At 46.5% G+C, this 18,245-nt stretch overlaps 1 protein-coding gene across 2 annotated transcripts in view; it reads right to left on the bottom strand.

Moving 5' to 3' along the window:
* Positions 1-13,333: 13,333 nt before the first annotated feature.
* The window catches only part of CD164L2 (CD164 molecule like 2), a gene marked incomplete at its 3' end in the record, with an annotated part of 37,125 nt that continues 32,213 nt past the window's right edge, over positions 13,334-18,245 (bottom strand). The window contains exon 6 of one of the 2 annotated variants that reach the window (XM_081962798.1): positions 13,334-14,738. In XM_081962798.1, coding sequence (XP_081818924.1) covers positions 14,732-14,738 — 7 coding nt within the window. Of the gene's footprint in view, positions 14,739-16,278; positions 17,831-18,245 lie in introns of those variants that run through there. The other variant, XM_081962797.1, reaches the window with a different exon arrangement.

Genomic DNA, 18,245 nt, shown 5'->3' with positions numbered 1-18,245 from the left:
AAGAGGACGAGGAGGAAGGATATGTTGCAACAGGTTATATTTGTTTTGTTTTGATTAGTCCAGAAGGGACATACAGCCTTCAGTGTGAGACACAACTCTACGCTCTGTACTGTACTTAGCTTCTGGCAAGCTAAAGCTTTCCAAAGATCTTAGATGGCAACTGCCTTCCTATCCAGATGCTAACCTAGAGGGAAATAGGTCTGCAGCAGACCCCAGCATATAAATTTGGAAGTGGGGCTTCCCACGGGAGGAATTTCCAAATGCAGGAGAATAGCTTTGCTTGGGCTCCATAAGATGAAGCATAACTGAGGGGTCTTTGGCGCTCTCTGACCTTGGTGGTTTTCTCGCAGATGTTTCATTGCCCAAACAGGATAACATCATCAGTGCTAGTAAGGAGTGGGGTTTCCTCTCAGTTTATATCCTAGTAGTGCCTTGCCCTGTCAGTCTTGGCGGGTTCTTTGATTGGCTGTTTACTATTGGCTTGCTTGACAGTTCCTTGATTGGGATGCTGTTTACTTTTTGATTGTTGGTCTGATGTTAATCTATGCCTGCTGTTGATTGCTGGTGGTGAAGTGTTTTGCTGGTTTTTTTGTTGCCTTTTTGGCTTGTTTATTATTTCCTTGCACAGTATGTACATGTTATTTATGTCTATGTGTCTATTGATGGCCGATTTGTCTGAGTGCCAGAGATTCTCTTAAGAGTTTTTGGACTTGGCTTGGTTTGGTTTGGTCAGAGTTTTCCAGTTGAAACTATCATTAATCCTGTCCATATCTTGTCAAATTTCAGAGTTTTCGTGTCTTCTGACTCCTACTTGGCATTCTGCCTAGTGGTGGGATTCAATTTTTTTTACTACCAGTTCTGTGGGCGTGGCTTGATGGGCGTGGCTTGATGGGCATGGCAGAGAAAGGATACTGTAAAATCTCAATTTCCTCCCCACTCCAGGGGAAGGTTACTGCAAAATCCCCATTCCCTCCCGATCAGCTGGGACTCGGGAGGCAGAGAATAGATGAGGGCAGGGCCAGTCAGAGGTGGTATTTACCAGTTCTCCAAACTACTCAAAATTTCCGCTATTGGTTCTCCAGAACTGGTCAATACCTACTGAATACCAACTCTGATTTTGCCAGTCTTCTACCTGTTTTCCTACCTAGTAGCTGTTGCAGAGTTTCCACTGGAATTGTTATTATGTGGGAAATAATATCGAGTTATTACTCTTGATTGCCTCCTGCAGGTTTAAATATGCAGAGCAGGCTTTGCTTTATTTTTTTTTAATTTATTTTTAATTTTTTAATGGATTGATCCTGGAAGAGTTCGAGGACAGGAGCTTTGACAAGGAAATCTAAAAAAATCAGGAAGGCTGTTTGATTGAAGCTTCACCCTGCCTTATGTGCATTGCATAAAAAGGCCCAGAGCTTCAGTCCAGGAACAGTTGCCAAGTTCACATTTCTGGTTTCCTTGCTCAAAAAAGCGTTAATTCTTCTAATGTTATCCTTCAGCAACCATTTTGGGGCTGGGGAGTGTTGGAAGAAATGTCCTTCTGGGTTCAGTTCCAAGTGGGAAGAAAGACACTGGAAACATGGAAGTCGCTTGGAAAGAAGGTTTATTGATCATGGACAAGACCCCATGGTTTTGTTAGGGTGTAACCAACAAGTTGGGTAGACAATATATTGCACAAGGCATGTTATGTATCTTTAAGAGAGGAGCTCTGCTAATTAGTAGATTACAGCCTTTAAATTGCAGCTGATGTTGTTGCTCTCTCTCTCTCTCTCTCTTGATTGCTGTATGATAACTGCTGCCTAACTGTTACTACTGTTGCTACTACTTACTGTGTGTAAGTTATTTACTAATTGTATCCAAGTTATCTTGGTAGTATTGGACTGCTTTTTCTGTGTATGACTTTTTGGCTGTGTTTATGGATTTTGCTATATTCTTCAAAAAGTAAAGATTTATTTTGTTACTTTACTATCCATTATTCAGTGTGGTTGCTTTATCTATCGCACGCTGCGTATACTTTACAGGGTTGCTCTGTTATAACCTTGACCTGGGGTTCATTGCTAGTGCTTAATCGCACCAGTTCCTAACAGGTTTGAGGTCCTCGGAGGGGAAGGGCAGAGATGCTGAGAGTGCCCTAGTTTTGTGCCCTCTTTGGGCTTTTGAATTTGAGCTTGTATTCTGATTGGTTGTCAGACTCCCATGGGGGCAACTCTGTAGGCTGTCCTGAGTCCCAGGCTTGGTTGAGCCTTGCTGGGTGATGATGTGATGAAAGGGCTTTGGGATTCCCATTAGGGCTCTGCCTGAAGGAGGTAGATCTTTCTTATGTACGGTAATTGTGGGAAGTGGAAAATGGCCCAGTGGCATTGTGGGAAATTAAAATACTTCTAGATACCCGGTCACGAACAAAAAAGAAATTAAGGGGAAAAAATGGCAGGTAATATCAATTAGCTGGACAGGCAGCTTCCCAAGGATGTCAGAAGCTGACCGTGATCTTATTTGGAAGTTGAGTCCATTAGATAATGTATGCATCCATCCTTAATAGTTAATAATCCTCTCCACGGGCTTTCAAATGCTCTAGATACCCATTTGAATGTCATAACCTCTTTCCCACTTAATTAGCAATCGTCCTGCACTTTAATTATGTGGCATTTTACTTTTCTGGCTCCCCCACCCTTTCCCCCCCCCATTTCCCAAATTTAGGCTGCTATAAAATCAAGAGCCAATTTGGTGGAGGGAGTGAAAAGGCATCTGGCTAGAAGCCAGGAGACTGTGAGTTCTAGTCTCCCCTCAGGCACAGAGCCAGCTGGATGACCTCGGCCAGTCCCTTTTCTCTCAGGCCTAGGAAGGAGGCGATGCCAAACCAAACCGCTTCTGAAAAACCTTGCCAAGAAAGCTGCAGGGACTTGTCCAGGCAGATGCCAGGAGTCAGCACTGACTTCAAGGCACAAAAGCAGCCGCAAGGAAACAATGCAAATAGAAAACAGAACTTTTGCCTTTCTTGACTGGATTTACCCTGAATATGTTCTGATATTTTAACTTAAAGGGCAGGCCAAATTCCCACACATGAATGTGTCCTTACATGGTGGCAAACCATCCCTCCAAATGTAAGGAAGGACAAGAAGGATTAAAAGGTGTTAAGGGCCATTCTTCCCATTAGGCCAGGGGTGTCCAAATTTGGCAACTTTAAGACTTGTGGACTTCAACTCCCAGAATTCCCCAGCCAGCTGGCTGGGGAATTCTGGGAGTTGAAGTCCACAAGTCTTAAAGTTGCCAAGTTTGGACACCCCTGCATTAGGCTCACTCTTTGCTTTCCAAGCTGAAGACGTCCGAAGACGTCTCCGTGGTCATGTGGCATGACGGCATGACTAAATGCCAAAGGAGCACGGAACACTGTTACTTTCCCGCAAAAGGTGGCTCCTATTTTGCTACTTGCATTTTTTACGTGCTTTCAGATTGCTAGGTTAGCAGAATCTGGGACAAGTAATGGGAGCTCACTCCGTTACGCAGCACTAGGGATTCGAACTGCCAACCTTTCTGATCAACAAGCTGAGCGTCACTGAGCCACTGAGCCATTGTTAAGGCTACCTTACCCAAAAGGAAATTTAAGCAATCGTTTTTTTGCTTAGAATCTTTGATGCAACAGACAAAGATGTGACACACACACACAAACACACACACACCAAATTTTTACCCTCCATTTCAAGCCAAGGAGACCCCCTGCTACTTTTCTTCTTGGCAAGTCAGGACATCGGTCAGGGTTCCAAGAAATAAATCTATTGCAAGCAAATCTCCAAGGCAGGTGAATTCCTCAGAGAATAGCTTTATTGGAAATCTCATATGGGCACATATCTGGTGAAAACCGACTCTGAAGGGCCCCTAAATAAAAGTTCTTCCCTCAACCCCAAACCATCGGTCACATGGCCCAATCACTGCAGCATCTGCTGATCTGGTGGCATCAACAGGAAGAGCCGTGGTGGCGCAATGGTTAGTACTGCAGGCTACTTCTGCTGATTGCCGGCTGCCAGCAGTTTGAATCCGATTGAATCTTACCAGGCTCAAGGTTGACTCAGCTTTCCATCCTTCCGAGGTGGGTGAAATGAGGACCCAGATTGTTGGGGGCAATAAGCTGACTCTGTAAACCACTTAGAGGGGGCTTTAAAAGCACTGTGAAGATGTATATACATCTAAGTGCTATTTCTCCCTTCCTTTCCTTGGCCCTGGTGGCGCAGTGGTTAGAATGCAGTATTGCAGGCTGACTCTGCTCACTGCAGCAGTTCGATTGTCACTGGCTCAAAGTTGACTCAGCCTTCCATCCTTCCGAGGTGGGTAAAAGGAGGACCCAGATTGTTGGGGGCAAGAGGCTGACTCTGTAAACCGCTTAGAGGAGGGCTGTAAAAGCACCGTGAAACGGTATATAAGTCTAAGGGCTATTGCTCTTGTTATTACTCCTCCTCCACTCAGCCAGGTGTGAGAATGTCCTTGGTTCCCAGGAGAAAGTCTTTTATTTTGACTGCACAAGCCCAGCTATCTCTAATCCCCCTTCCCCATCCCTTGCTTCAGTGTGGCAATCCTGAAGCTCCAAGTTGGCTTCATTCAGGTCACCTTCAAGGTTGACCGCATCCTTTTTCAGGGGGGGGAGTAACCCCTCGCCAGAAAGACCCGCAATCTACACCTCCACAGAAAGACAAGGACTGCAGCAGGAAACGTCCCTGCTCCTTCCCAACCCTGAGCCGCGAACATTTTCAGCTCTGTCACCAAGAGAAGCTTTTTTCCAGCTTGTCAACCATCGCTCTGTCACAATCAGTGACATTTTCGCCAGATTCCATTATAGCTGATGCCGAGCAATTAGGCACCGAAGCACTGAATCTCACGCCGGTTCTGTTCAGAACCCACATGGGGTGATGAAAAGATATACCGCATTTAATGGAGGGAGGAAAATCGACTCGCGCATACAGAGTAGTCTTTTTCTCTTTTTCTTCCCCCCCTCCCCCAGGTGAGCCAATAGATAGTCCCAACTTTATCTCTCTAATGGCATCTTCTGAGAATTTGAAAGCCCTATGACAGGGGTGTCCAAACTTGGGAACTTTAAGACTTGTGGACTTCAACTCCCAGAAAACACATATTTTCGATGGTCTTAGGAACCGAGACTCCAATTTTATGGTTGGGGGTCACCACAACATGAGGAACTGTATTAAAGGGTCGCGGCATTGGGAAGGTTGAGAACCATTGGTCTAAGTCTTATTGCTAAGTGCAAGGTTTTGCATTTTCAGGTATGGTTGAGGAAAACCCTGGCTTGAAATTTGGCCATCACTCAGGTTTGAAGAGAACGGAATCACCGGTCTGACCTGATGGAAGGCAACACCTCATGTCCAATCACTGTCCAAACAATGGGCTTTGTCTGGACTTGTGTTTAGGTAACCGATGCCTCCTCCCTCCCAGTGTAACCCCAGATCAAAAGCCCTTGATATCTGGTCTAAATTCATAGTCTTCATCTCAGAATAGTTCATTCTCCTCTCCTCCCTTCCTCCTCGCTCTTCATACTTGTTGGGAACAATGACATTTCAGAACAATTATCCTGGGAAGCAAACAGAAGATTTCTCACCATTGTTCAAATTGCCCCGAGTAACCACAATGTTTAAAGATATGGATCTCCTATTTCCCGAAAAGGCGAAGAGCAGACTGAAGTCAAACATTTGTCTCAACCGTTCAACATTCCTCAAGTTTGAGACTAAGAGCTGTTCCGTTCCAGTAGTCGGTAGAGATTCTCTGTCACCCAGGTCGTGGTTGTCTCAAAGGTGCTTTTTTCAGGAGGCAGCTGGCCTTTCCTGTTTTTTCTTTTGAAGACGTTTCACTTCTCATCCAAGAAGTTTCTTCAGCTCTGACTGGATGGTGGGAATGAAAGGATTTATACTCCTTGCAGACAGCTGGACATCTGCATCCTTTTAGAGCAGGGTGTCAAACTCACATCGTCGCGTTGTTGTCACACGACATATCATGACTTTTTGCCCTTCACTAAACTGGGGGTGGGTGTGGCCAGCATGGGATGCATCCGGCCCACAGCCCACGAGTTTGACACCCATGTTTTGGAAGGTCGTTGAAGCACTTGGAGGTTTATCTGTGTCCTCAGGGTTACCTGAGTGGTGCAAATGTTCCTTCAGTCTGCAATTTTTCTGGAAATCCGTGCATACTCCCACACCATTTGAGGGGGTTCACCCCAAATTACATAGCTAAAAGTCTGTAGAGATCTCCTTCCAATAAATTGGAAATCCTGTAGTTCTTGTGTTACCCCAAGGCCGTGATGGGAAACCTATGGCACATGTGCCAGAGGTGGCACACAGATCCTTCTCTGTGGGCATGAGCACCATTGCCAACTGCTCTTCTACATACATACCAGAGGTGGTATTCTGCCAGTTTGCACCAGTTCAGCTGAACTGGTAGTGGTGGCCAAGCTGACATCATCGTGCATGTGTAGAAGATTCTATGCATGCCCAGAAGTGCCGCATGAAAGCGGAGTGAGCGCACTTCTGCTCCTGCACCGGTAGTGAAGAAAATAGGATTTCATGCCTGATGCATATGCCAGCCACCTAGTCTTCGGCTTTTCGGCACTCTGGCACATGTGAAGACCAGCTGGCCAGCACACATGTGCATGGCGGAAACTCAAAGACCAGGTGGCTGGGCCGGTATGCGCATACATACCGGCCAGCTGGTCTTTGAGTTTCCAAGGCTCTAGCATGCGCAACGACTAACTAGCCAGTGTGCATGCACACGCTGGAAACCCGAAGACCAGGCGGCCGGCACTTGCATGCGCACCAGCCAGCTACTCTTCGGGTTCTCGGTGCTCCAGCGAATACCAGCTGGCTGGCGTGCATGCACATTGCGGTTTGGGCACTTGGCACTGAAAAGGTTCGCCATCACGTCCCCAGGGTGTGTGAAACGTTCGTCCTATTTCTCTCTGCTTGTCCAATGTAAGGCTGGGATGCAAAACATCCTGATGACCACTAGATGGCAGCTAGAAGATCTTTGCTGCCACCCAGTGGTTGCTCGGTTTATGTGCGTGTGGGCAGGGGGGGAGGGGAAGGGATGTTTCAGCCCGAGAAGGGAATCCAGAAGCAAATTCAGTCGAAAAGCTTTTTGCTGCTGCTGAGCTGAACTGCTCTAGTCTCCACCCGACCTTGAGGCAGCCGAAAAATATGCTGGCATGACATTTGCTGTTCACAGCCTTGCTCCCTATCTGGCTTTTATTGTCTTGGTTCCCATTCACGGCTGTTGCCAGCTTTCCCTCCCAAGTAATGGGTGATTAAGCCTAACAGCTTTCACACGCCTCGAGGCTGTCCTTGGATGGTGTCAGAGTAAGGGGGTGGGTGGGATGCTTCTCTCTGACACGCGTACAATTAATGAAGACTTCAGCTCTTCGCCTTTGTAAGCTGGAGGCAAAAATTGAGGAAAACAGAATGGAAACCCAGCCGGGGAGGCGGGGGGAAAGACACTGGCAGGAGATACTGGTCCAATAGTTGTGTGCAAGTTGGAACAAGCCCTAAATCTGGTTGCTAAAAGAGTTCTTCCTCATTGGCAGAGGTGGGTTCCTACCAGTTCAGACCAGTTTGGCCGAACTGGTAGTAACTTGGCGGCCTGGGTGGATGGAACTGGCAGCGACCCAGGCCTGCCACGCCCCTGAACTGGTTCTCCTATGGCGCCACCATCTTGATTTTTGGTTCTCTGTGTGTGCAGAACAATTTTCATTGTACAAATTTAATTTTCTTTCATGTTTTTAACGTTTTGCACATGCACAGACCTGTTTATGGGCAAACGTGCATGCACGCAGAGCAACATTTTTGCATGCACTGAACCGGCAATAATGCCAGCAACAACCCACCCCTGCTTGCGTAGGGTTGTGTCCGTTGAAGCCAGAGGCACAGATCGCATTTTGAGAGTGTAAGAGCTAAGGGGAACGAGTTGGGTTGGTGAGGACGGTTTGCCCTCACCCAATGTGCCTGCCTAATGGCGTGCCAATCCTGAAATTGAAAAGGCCAAAAGCAACAGTGCCACTCTTAAGAGCATCAAGCTTTACTCAACATCCCAGGGTCAAGAGTGTCTGAAGGGTATTGAGATGGTGGAATTGGGAAAGTGCGACAGAAGCTTTGCCCATTTTATTTGTGCACGTTGTTGTGGCCCGCCAGTGGCCAGAGGAGCTGGCTGCAGATTCGGACAGTGAGGAGGTTGGGGAGGAACATGGGCCAGTCCTAAAGTCTGGGGAAGGCTCTCATGAGGGCTCTGTGTCGGAGGGAGAGAGGGGGCTAGAGCCAACTGACAGTTATCAGCTGCCTTCAGAGTCAGACATCAGTGAGGCAGGTGAACAGCTGGAGCCTGTCCCCAGTGTGCGCATGCACAGAGCTTCCAGACGAAGGGAACAGCTAAAGAACAGGGGTCGATTTAGGAGTAAGGCCACAGGTGGACAGTGAATGGCCCCTCCCAGAGGAAATAAAAGAGGAGCAAAAGGGGAATGGAGTTTGCAGGAGACAATTAGTTCGCTTAATTGGTTCATGAGTCTCCAAGATTCCTTGCCACATTTTGCAGATATCGGCCTGGCAGCTCTCCAAGCCAGAAAAGGTCTGTGACCGTAAATCCTCCCTTGAAAGACTTTGCTGGATGTGGATGAGCCGAATTCACAGCAAATTACTAAAAGGGTGTTTTGTCAGGGCAAGGAGTTTGCTTCATGCTCTTGGGAAGCCTCAGTCAGAACACACTGCATAAAAAACCTGCATTTTAAAAAATGGACAAAGTTTCAATTGCACCCTAGAGACCGCTGTCTTGACTCTTTCAATTATAACAAAAAGTCACCCCTACCCAGGGCTCCAAACTGTAAGCAGAAGCAACCCTGAAAAATCAAACAATTCCTTCGTGGATTACAAAAACTGAAGAATCTTCCAGCTATTGAACTGTAACTTCCACCATTCACCATGTTTAGCAGAGGCTGCAAATAGCTGCAAACATCAACTGGAAGTGTGTGTGTGTGTGTGTGTGTGTGTGTGTGTGTGTGTGTGTATGGGTACTTTGAATGGATCTTGACTCCTGATGATTGTCTGAACTAGTGTCCTTCCGGGTTCAGTTCCAAGTGGGGAGAAAGACATTGAAAACATGGTGGCTGTTTGGAAAGATGTTTTTTTTTAATGGTGGACTGGATCACATGGTTTGAGGTCCTGGGGTAAAAATGGGGGATCACATGCCTTGAAGAGCTTGAAGAAAAAGGGAAGAGATGCTGAGAGAGCCTGAGTTTTATACTCTCTCCGCCTTCGAGCTTCCTGTTCCTGTGTAAGAAATGTATTCTGATTGGTGGTCAGACTCCCAGGGGACGGGGGCCTTAGCTAACTTTGTACGCTGTCTGTCTCCCAGGCTTGGTTGAGCCTTGCTGGGTGATGTAATCTTCCCAGGTGGTGAGAGGTGTAAGAGGGCTAATCCTATCATGTCCTGAGGGGTAAGTCTTTTGTGTTGCAGATGAGCTGGCTCAGGCCTTAATGGCCCATTGACAAATGTAAGGGGAGTGAGTTCCTGCCTCCCTTTTTGGGGAAATATTCTGCCCTTTTAATATTTCCTAAAATATCTCATTTTTCTAGCAGAGGGGTGGGTGCTAACTTCCAAGAGTAGCCTGCCGTTTCCTTGCCAAGATTTCAAAAGCGTCTGCCTTTTTTTAGCGCTGAGTGTGCATGACTGGCCTCAGGTCACCCAGCTGGCTTTGTGCCTCAGGCAGGATTAGAATTCACAGTCTCCTGATTTCTAGCCTGTTTCATTAACCACTCCACCAGATTGGTTCTCAGCAACTGGGATAGAGGGGCAGAATTCTCCTTCCCCATATTGTCATAGCAAGCACGGTTATTTCCTCGTGTAAGGTAAATACCGAGGACAGAAAGCTCATCAGGACATCTGGACAACATCCCCAGCTTCAAAGAAACTGAGAAAATATATGAGGGAACCTGCAACTGATCCCTCTAATAAAAACCGATTATGTTTAATCAAAGCACTTAATCCCAGCATCCGTCTTTGCAATGGCAATCACGATGACCTTGAGGGGGCTGCAGAAATGAACTGGGGGAGAGAAAAGTTGGTCGCTTTCCTAAAGGAACATTTTGAACCGTGATGGCAAACCTATGGGACGTGTGCCGGATGTGGCATGCAGAGCCTTCTCTGTGGGCACACACCACACGCCATCGCCAGCTGCTCTTCTGCTTTCCGGCGTGGGCATGCATGGTGGCCAGCTGATCTTTGTGTGTGCTGGAGCCCTGGAAACTCAAAGGCCAGCTGGCCAGCATGCATGTGCATGCCGGAAACCTGAACACCAGGCAGATGGCATGCGCATGCACACTAGCCAGCTGGTCTTCGGGTTGTAGGAAGTTATCACCCAGCCCTCTCCCAGAAAAAAAAAAAAGAAATATCCTAGGAAATACTGAAAAGGCAGAAAATTTCTCTGGATGTAAAAAAAAGGAAGAAACATATTATAAAGACAGAATAGCTCCCTGCAGCTTCCTGCCCATTCCCCTTTGTCAATGAGCCATTAAAGCCTGAGCCAGTCCCTTTACATAACAAAGAGTTCTCCCCTTCAGCTCCAGAGTGATGGGATTATAAGGCATGATAATATTGGCCCTTTACCCAACTCGCCACATGGCATCTGAGAACTCAACCAAACCTGGATTCAAAACGCAGCCTAGAGAGTTTCCCCTGCATGGCCCCATGGGAGTCTGACAACCAATCAGAATACAAGCTCAAGATCAAAGGCCAGAGAGGGCATAAAACCAGGGACTCATCTTCTCTTCCTTCTCCTTCTCTTCTCTTCTCCACCAACACTGAAGCATGTGATCACCTTTTCTGTTCAGGACTCCAGCCATGCGGTCCTGTCCACCATTAAAACCATCTTTCCAAGCAGCCTCCGTGTCTCCAGTGTCTTTTTCCCCACTTGGAGCCGAACCCAGAAGGACATTTCTTCCAACAGGGTTTTCAGGGCTCCAGCACGCACAAAGGCCACGTCACCAAAAAGCCGAAGACTAAGCAGCCAGTGCGCACATGCACACCAACCAGATGGTCTTCGGGTTTCTGGTGCTCCAGCAAAGATCAACTGGCCAGCACGTATGCACATTCCAGTTTGGGCACTCGGTGCCGAAAAGATTCACCATCACTGATTTAGAACATTTAACTGGAAGGACCCAGCGTGTTGTGGATCAAAGCATGCCACCCGAAGGCCCGTATCTGTTTGTTCTATGCTGCAAAACGTCTGTCTGTGTGCAGACTGTAATTTGGATTGACATTTTTAAAAAAATGCAAATGACCAGTTGTCTGCAAGGAGTATAAATTCTTCATTCCCCGCCATCCAGTCAGAGCTGAAGAAGCTTCTTGGATGCGAAGCGAAACGTCTTCAAAGGAAAACCAGAAAATCCAGTTGCCTCTTGGAAAAAAAAAAAAAAAGGCCTGACCTGGATGACTGAGCATCTCTACAGACTTTGAGCTATGCAATTTGGGATGAAGACCCTTGGGATGGTGTGGGAGCAGGAATGGAGTTCCAGAGAAAAATTGCAGACTACAGGAACCATTTGCACCACTCAGGTGACCCTGAGGTCACAGAGAAACCTGCAAGTGCTTCAATGACCCTCTAAAAGGATGCAAATGACCAGCTGTCTGCAAGGAGTATAAATCCTTCCATCCCCCACCATCCAGCCGGAGCTGAAGAAGCTTCTTGGATGAGATGCAAAACGTCTTCAAAGAAAAACCAGAAAGTCCAGTTGCACCTTTGGGGGGGGGGGCAGGGGGTGAAGCACCTTTGGGACAACCATGACCTGGATGACTGAGAATCTCCACAAAGTGGAGCCCTCGTTTTTTAGTTTTCCCATTCAGCATTTTGCACACAAGGTGGCAGTGAAAGGCAGCCCAATTCTTCCAGTAGGTGCTTTGGAGGGAAGGGAAGATTTGTGTGTGTAGGAGGGGGCAATTTGCTGAAAGGTGAGTTTCTCACTCATCACTTTATGGCAGGGCCATTAGCCGTGCTCATGCTGAGCTGGCCTCAGCACCTAGCAATTGAGATCTTCCTTTTAAAGCAGGATAAGTAATCCTCTACCTGCTTTTATCCTTCCCTGGGCTTTTAGTTCAGCCTCAGAATCTCTCTACCATTTTGCCAGTCCAGAGATGCAGCATTAAGGGACAACCCGCTCAGCTGAGGACTCTCCCTGTTGTGTTAGTTGTGCAAGTTGTTTTAAAAGGAAACCCTCGGGGGTGAAAAAAAAATGACCCTCAACATGATACAAATTCATTTCTTAGAGATGCAGGACGTTAGCGCTCACCCCTCTCCTAGGAAAATGAAATATTCTAGGAAATATTTAAAAGGCAGAATATTAGATTTCCCTGGATGAGAAAAGGAGAAACATGGTTTTAGGCAGGAAACAGACTCCCTCTTCATAGCCCCCACCACCCTCAATAGCCCACAGCAGACGTCCACGCTTAAGAGATAAAGAGATAGCTAGGTCAAAGGTAAAGGCTCCCCTCGCACATACGTGCTAGTCGTTCCAGACTCTAGAGGGCAGTGCTCATCTCCGTTTGAAGACTGAAAAGCCAGCGCTGTCCAAAGACATCTCCGTGGTTATGTGGCCGGCATGACTAAATGCCTAAGGCACATGGAACACTGTTACCTTCCCACCAAAGGTGGTTCCTATTTTTCTACTTGCACTTTTTACATGCTTTCGAACTGCTAGGTTGGCAGAAGCTGGGACAGGCAATGGGAGCTCATTCCGTTACGTGGCGCTAGGGATTCAAACCGCCGAACTGCCGACCTTTCTGATCGACAAGCTCAGCATCATAGCCACTGAAGCACCACGTCTCTAGCTATGTCTATTCATAGGCAAATGCCCTCACCCAAGATCCATCAAAGGTAGGATTAGCCTTCTACCCATCTTACCCCATGGCACCTGAGAAGGTTACATCACCCAGCAAGAGTCAACCAAGCCTGGGACTCAGGACAGCCTACAGAGTTGCCCCTGCATGGCCCCATGGAAGTCTGACAACTAATCAGAGTACAAGTTCAAATTCAAAAGCCCAGAGAGGGCATAAAACTCAGGGACTCTCAGCATCTCTTCCCTTTTTTTTTTCTTCGCCCAAGATCTCCAAGGAATGTGATCCTGTCCACCATTAAAACCATCTTTCCAAACAGCCACCATGTTTCCAGTGTCTTGGAACTGAACCCAGAAGGATATTTCTTCCAAACGAGATGAACGTTAATATCTTCAGGATCACTTTGGACAGGTGCTTACTCTTTGAATCTGCACCTTTCCTATTGATGACCAACGCAATGTTTCTGTATATAGAAAGACGATCACGCACAATCTCCATAAATATTGCATTTTATTTGAAAAAGCCTCTTGTTTTCTCCCGCCCCCCTCTTGCTTTCACTGCCGGTTTGTAGCAAAGGATCTTTCCGTTTCTTGAAAAGGCCTGAAGAACAGGTGCTTTCAAGGATCCACTCTTTAAATAAGCAGGCAATTTGAGAGAAGCGCAACTGACGCTGAACTTCAGTTCAGTTTCACAAAAAACTGTTGGGTTTGTGGCCTGCAATTCCCTCCATCAGATAACAGGGTGTGTGTGAAGGAGACCCCTTGCCTTTCATGCAATCAATGTAACATCAGGAACACCAAGCATTTTAACCTCTGAATAAGGTATTGAAAAGAGGCGCCTGACTAAATTGACATGTATCGAAGCAGTTCAGGTTGCACAACTATTCCACATTTGCGATTTTAGATTGAAACACAAATAAACATTTGAGTAGTCAGAATGGAGGCCTCGTTGTTGTTGTTGTTGTTTTTAGAAAAAAAAGTTTGACACTGCAATCATAACTAAAAGTAGCAGATCGTGTTGCTAATCCTTAGGGCTGCCAGATCTATATCTGATTAGCAACCTAGTCTGTGAATGCATGAACTGTGTCTATTGTTCTGTTGCAGTGGTGGGATTCAATTTTTTTTACTACTGGTTTTGTGGGTGTGGCATGGCTTGCTGGGTGTGGCTTGCTGGGCATGGCAGGGGAAAGTATACTGCGAAATCCCCACTCCCTCCCAATCAGCTGGGACTCAGGAGGCAGAGAATAGATGGGGGCGAGGCCAGCCAGAGGTGGTCTTTACCAATTCTCTGAACTACTCAAAATTTCTGCTACCGGTTCTCCAGAACTGGTCAGAACCTGCTGAATTCCACCCCTGTTCTGTTGTAGTGCTGCTTACAACACTTCTTTTTCAGGAAAGAAATTAAAAAAGATCAGGAAAAAAAAGACTTCAAGGGTTAAAGTATATTCATAAGATGCAAAGTCAGGACTTGATCTGTCGTATCGAGAAAGAGATAAGAGGCTTTTTCTGGGCTTAGGATAAGAATTATTACAATGAAGAGAGAGACTGTAAAGAAATAAAAGTCCAGTTGGTTGAAGAGATTCTTAATCTGAGTTACATACATCCCCAGTCAAGGAAATGACGTTTCCTGCAGCCCTAAGTTTGGTCTTGTGGATATGCATTTACACCGTATACATTACCACTTCTGCATAGAGGAGCCATATATCCAAGCCATGCTGAGGTACTGGGGTGCAGATGTTTGAATTATCTCCTTCAGAAGTTCCATCAGATGGAAAGAGAATGTCTTGGCTTCCAAACATCGCCAAACTGGCCTCTTCTCCAAGTGAAACTTCCAGCCAAAATGATGTACATCAAAACACCTCCCTGGAGATCAGCCTTTAGATCCTAATGCGATGGAGCAAAGGAAAGTAAAGGAAGGGGAAAAAAAAACACTTCACCAGGCCAAAATACAAGGGGGAACCTTAATCTAGTTAGTTTACATGACCACAAAATCTCCTCTTGGTTTTTGCTAGAAATAGGAGCTGTATCTGCAAAACAGAGACAGCAAAACTTGCCACTTGCAATAATTGGAACAGAAGAAGTGTACTTTCCCCACATGTCCATTTTTCACTATTCATCTCTTTATGTGCTGAAAAGGCACCGTGTTGTCCCCAAAAATAAGACAGCCTCGGAAACTCCCACAAGCTTTAATTCAAAAGTCAGGATCACAAGTCTTCACTCAAGATGGCAAACAGCACTCAATTAACCTCCCTCCCTCCAATCCTTCCCACTGGAACCCCCCACCCCGTCCCCCAAGAAAAGCTTCAACAGCACAAAGTCACACAGCAACCCAAAAGAGACCCAGCATGAAGGCCCTCAACTGGTTGGATAAAGAGCAGCCGGCTGCGGGCACCTCCCCATATCATTCACCGCAGAGCCTGCAAGCTTTGGGACTGAGAACAGAGGTGGGGGCATACTTTGAACTGCTCTGTAATCTCTCAGAGAACTCTGGCTGTTGGGAAGGATTAAAAAGATGAATTTCATTAAGCAAGAAGCCGAAAAGAAAGAACCTTTTAAAAAATTTTTAAAACGGCCAGTTCTTGCAATTGGTACTTCCGACAAACGGAGGGAGGAGGAAAGAATTGGCTGCGTCTTGTTGGTATTCTGAAGTCAAAGTCGCGGCTTACTTTTTAAGCTGGTCTGCTGTCTCATCGGGCTCCTGGTTTCAGATCTGCCATCTTTTTTAGAAACCCAAATGGCTTACTAAAGAATCCAGCTGCTGCCAGGGATGGTTTTTAAAGTGGATGCTTATCTCTCAAGAACCCTAGGGGTAATTCCTCCGTTCGAGTAGCAGTTCCAATCAACTGTACAATTCTTGTTATTGGAAAGGAAAGGACCACTTCCAAATCTGGATGATTTCAAGAAGGGAGGATCGATGCTGAAGTCCGTAAGAATTCACTCCAGGAAAGCTTCGATAGGAACATCTGCCTCGAAGGTGGGATTCAAATAATTTAACAACCAGTTCTCTGCCCTAATAACCAGCAGGGTAGGCGGGGCTCAGTGGTCATGTGACCATGTGGGCGTGGCCAACTCAACATCACTCACGTCGATGGGTGCTTCGTCTAGCTGTTACAATGTAATAAGGGTTAACCGGAGAGGCAGTTTCTGTAAGCAGGGCAATAAAGATAGGCTAGAAAAAACACCAGAATGTTTCTTTTCTGCCTTGCTTACAGGATTAGCCCTGTAAAATGGAAAAAAACAAAAGGAGATTTCTTCCAAAAACCTGTTCTCCAGACTGCTTAGAAAGTTAACAACCAGTTCTCCCGAATAGGTGCGAACTGGCTGAATCCCACCACTGATTTCCCTGCATCAAGTTGGGCGCTTCCGAACATGCCTTAAAAAAAGTACTAAAGCTGTTGTGGGCCCACCAGCGGTCAGCCAGAGCTGACAGCAGATTCGGACAGTGAGGAGGTTCAGGAGGAACATGGGCCAGTCCTAAAGTCTGGGGATGGCTCTGATGAGGGCTCTGTCTTGGAGACAGAAAGGGGGCCAGGGCCGTATGCCAGCTATCAGCTGCCATCAGAGTCAGTGAGGCACACAAACAGCTGGAGCCTGTTCCCAGTGTGCGCATACGCAGAGTTGCCAGACAAAGGGAACAGCTAAAGAACGGGGTCAACTTGGGAGTAAGTCCACAAATGGACAATGAATGTCATCAAAATTTTCTTGCAGACCTCCAATTGGTGCGGCTGCAATATACCACTTGGAGTTCCAACTCCCCACTTTCAGGACAATAAGAACAAAGATGTGTCTGGGAACACAATGTGCAGTGGTACCTTGCTAGTCTCAGAGTTTAACTAGTCTTCAAACATTCAATGAATATTCTTGATGTCCTCCTAAGTGGCAGACAAAGCAGCATATAATTTATGCTCTCCAGGTCAGTGTCGTTTATTTCTCATTTCGCCATTTGTTTCCTCTTTGGAGGCCGGGCAGCAGGCAGTGGCTGCTCCATTCACTGATAAAATTCACCTTTTTCCTGTGATGTTTGGTAGCCAAAAGGTCAGCTTCTTAATAGGTTGTGCTCCTCTCAAATCATGAGCCCTACACTCAGGTCAAATAGGTTACAGAGGCCGACTCTGGTCACCTCTGAACAGTTCTCACTCGCTCTTGATTTGAGGCAAGGAAGGCCCGTCACTTCTAAAGACAACAGAATAAGATGATGATGTGTTTTTTTACACACATACACAAATCGATCAAACAATGTCCTTGGTTCGGTTCAAAATTGTCCATGCACTTCTTCACACAGAGCAAGAGAGAACAATTAAAGGAGATTCTCCAAAGATAAATTCTTGCATCAGAAGGAAAGAATGTTTTGCTACTTGCATTATCCCATATCTCTGCAAACAAAAGGGAACAGCTTGAGGAAATCAGCCTATTCTCTCTCCTAGGACATGGTATTTTTCTCTATGCCCAGCGTCCAGGAAATGTGCCGTCACTGTATATTCAATGTCTTCAAACGGCCCTACAGTCTTCATGACTCTGAAGAAGTCTAAATCAGGGGTTGGCAACCCGTGGCTCTGGAGCCACATGTGGCTCTTCCATCCCTCTGCTGCGGCTCCCTGGCACTGGTCTGTGCCACAATTTTGAGAGGAGCTTCCGGTTAGGGAGAGGGAGGGACGCACGGTGCGCCAGGAGGAGAATCTATGGCAAGGGGCAGGGTTTATGGTCAGCTCCACAATTGATAGGGCTTTCAGTTAGGACAGGTAGAGGAAAAAAGATGCCGCGCTAGAAGGAGACTCTATGGTGGTGGTGGTGGTGGTGGTGGTGGTGGTGGTGGGAGAACCGGACTTCCGGTTGGCAGAGGAAAAAGGATGCTGCACTAGGAGGAAACTCTACGGTGGGACTTCAGGTCAGAATTGAATGGGGGGCTTCTGGTTAGGACCTTTGTGGCTCTTTGAGTGTTTAAGGTTGCTAACCGCTGGTCTAAATAGTGGAATAATCTATGAAAAGAGTGAATAGGTTTTGTTGGTTCTGGCGGCAGCCCTTAACTTCCTTGGTGGTTCACACACAAACACACACACACACACTTCTACACCTACTGCTGGTTCTCCCCTCTGATAAGCATGGTGAAAAAAAGTGGGGGAAAGTGAACATGTTATGATATGATATATTTCTGATATAATACAAAGAACACCCAAAACCAATACCTTCTCTCCTTAAAGGTAGTCCTCGACTTACAACTATAATTGAGCCCCATATTGCCACTGCTAAGTGAAGTCCGTCTTGCCCCATTTTATGGCCTTTCTTGCCATGGTTGTTAAGCGGATCACTGAGTTGTTAAGTGAGTAACAGGTTTGTTAAGCGAATCTGGCTTCCCCAGATTGACTTTTCTTGTCAGAAGGTTGCAAAATGTGA

The sequence above is a fragment of the Natrix helvetica genome (genome assembly GCF_964273705.1).
Source record: "Natrix helvetica genome assembly, chromosome: 9".
In the NCBI taxonomy this organism is placed as follows: Eukaryota; Metazoa; Chordata; class Lepidosauria; order Squamata; family Natricidae; genus Natrix; species Natrix helvetica.
This window is presented reverse-complemented; position numbering and strand designations above follow the sequence as displayed.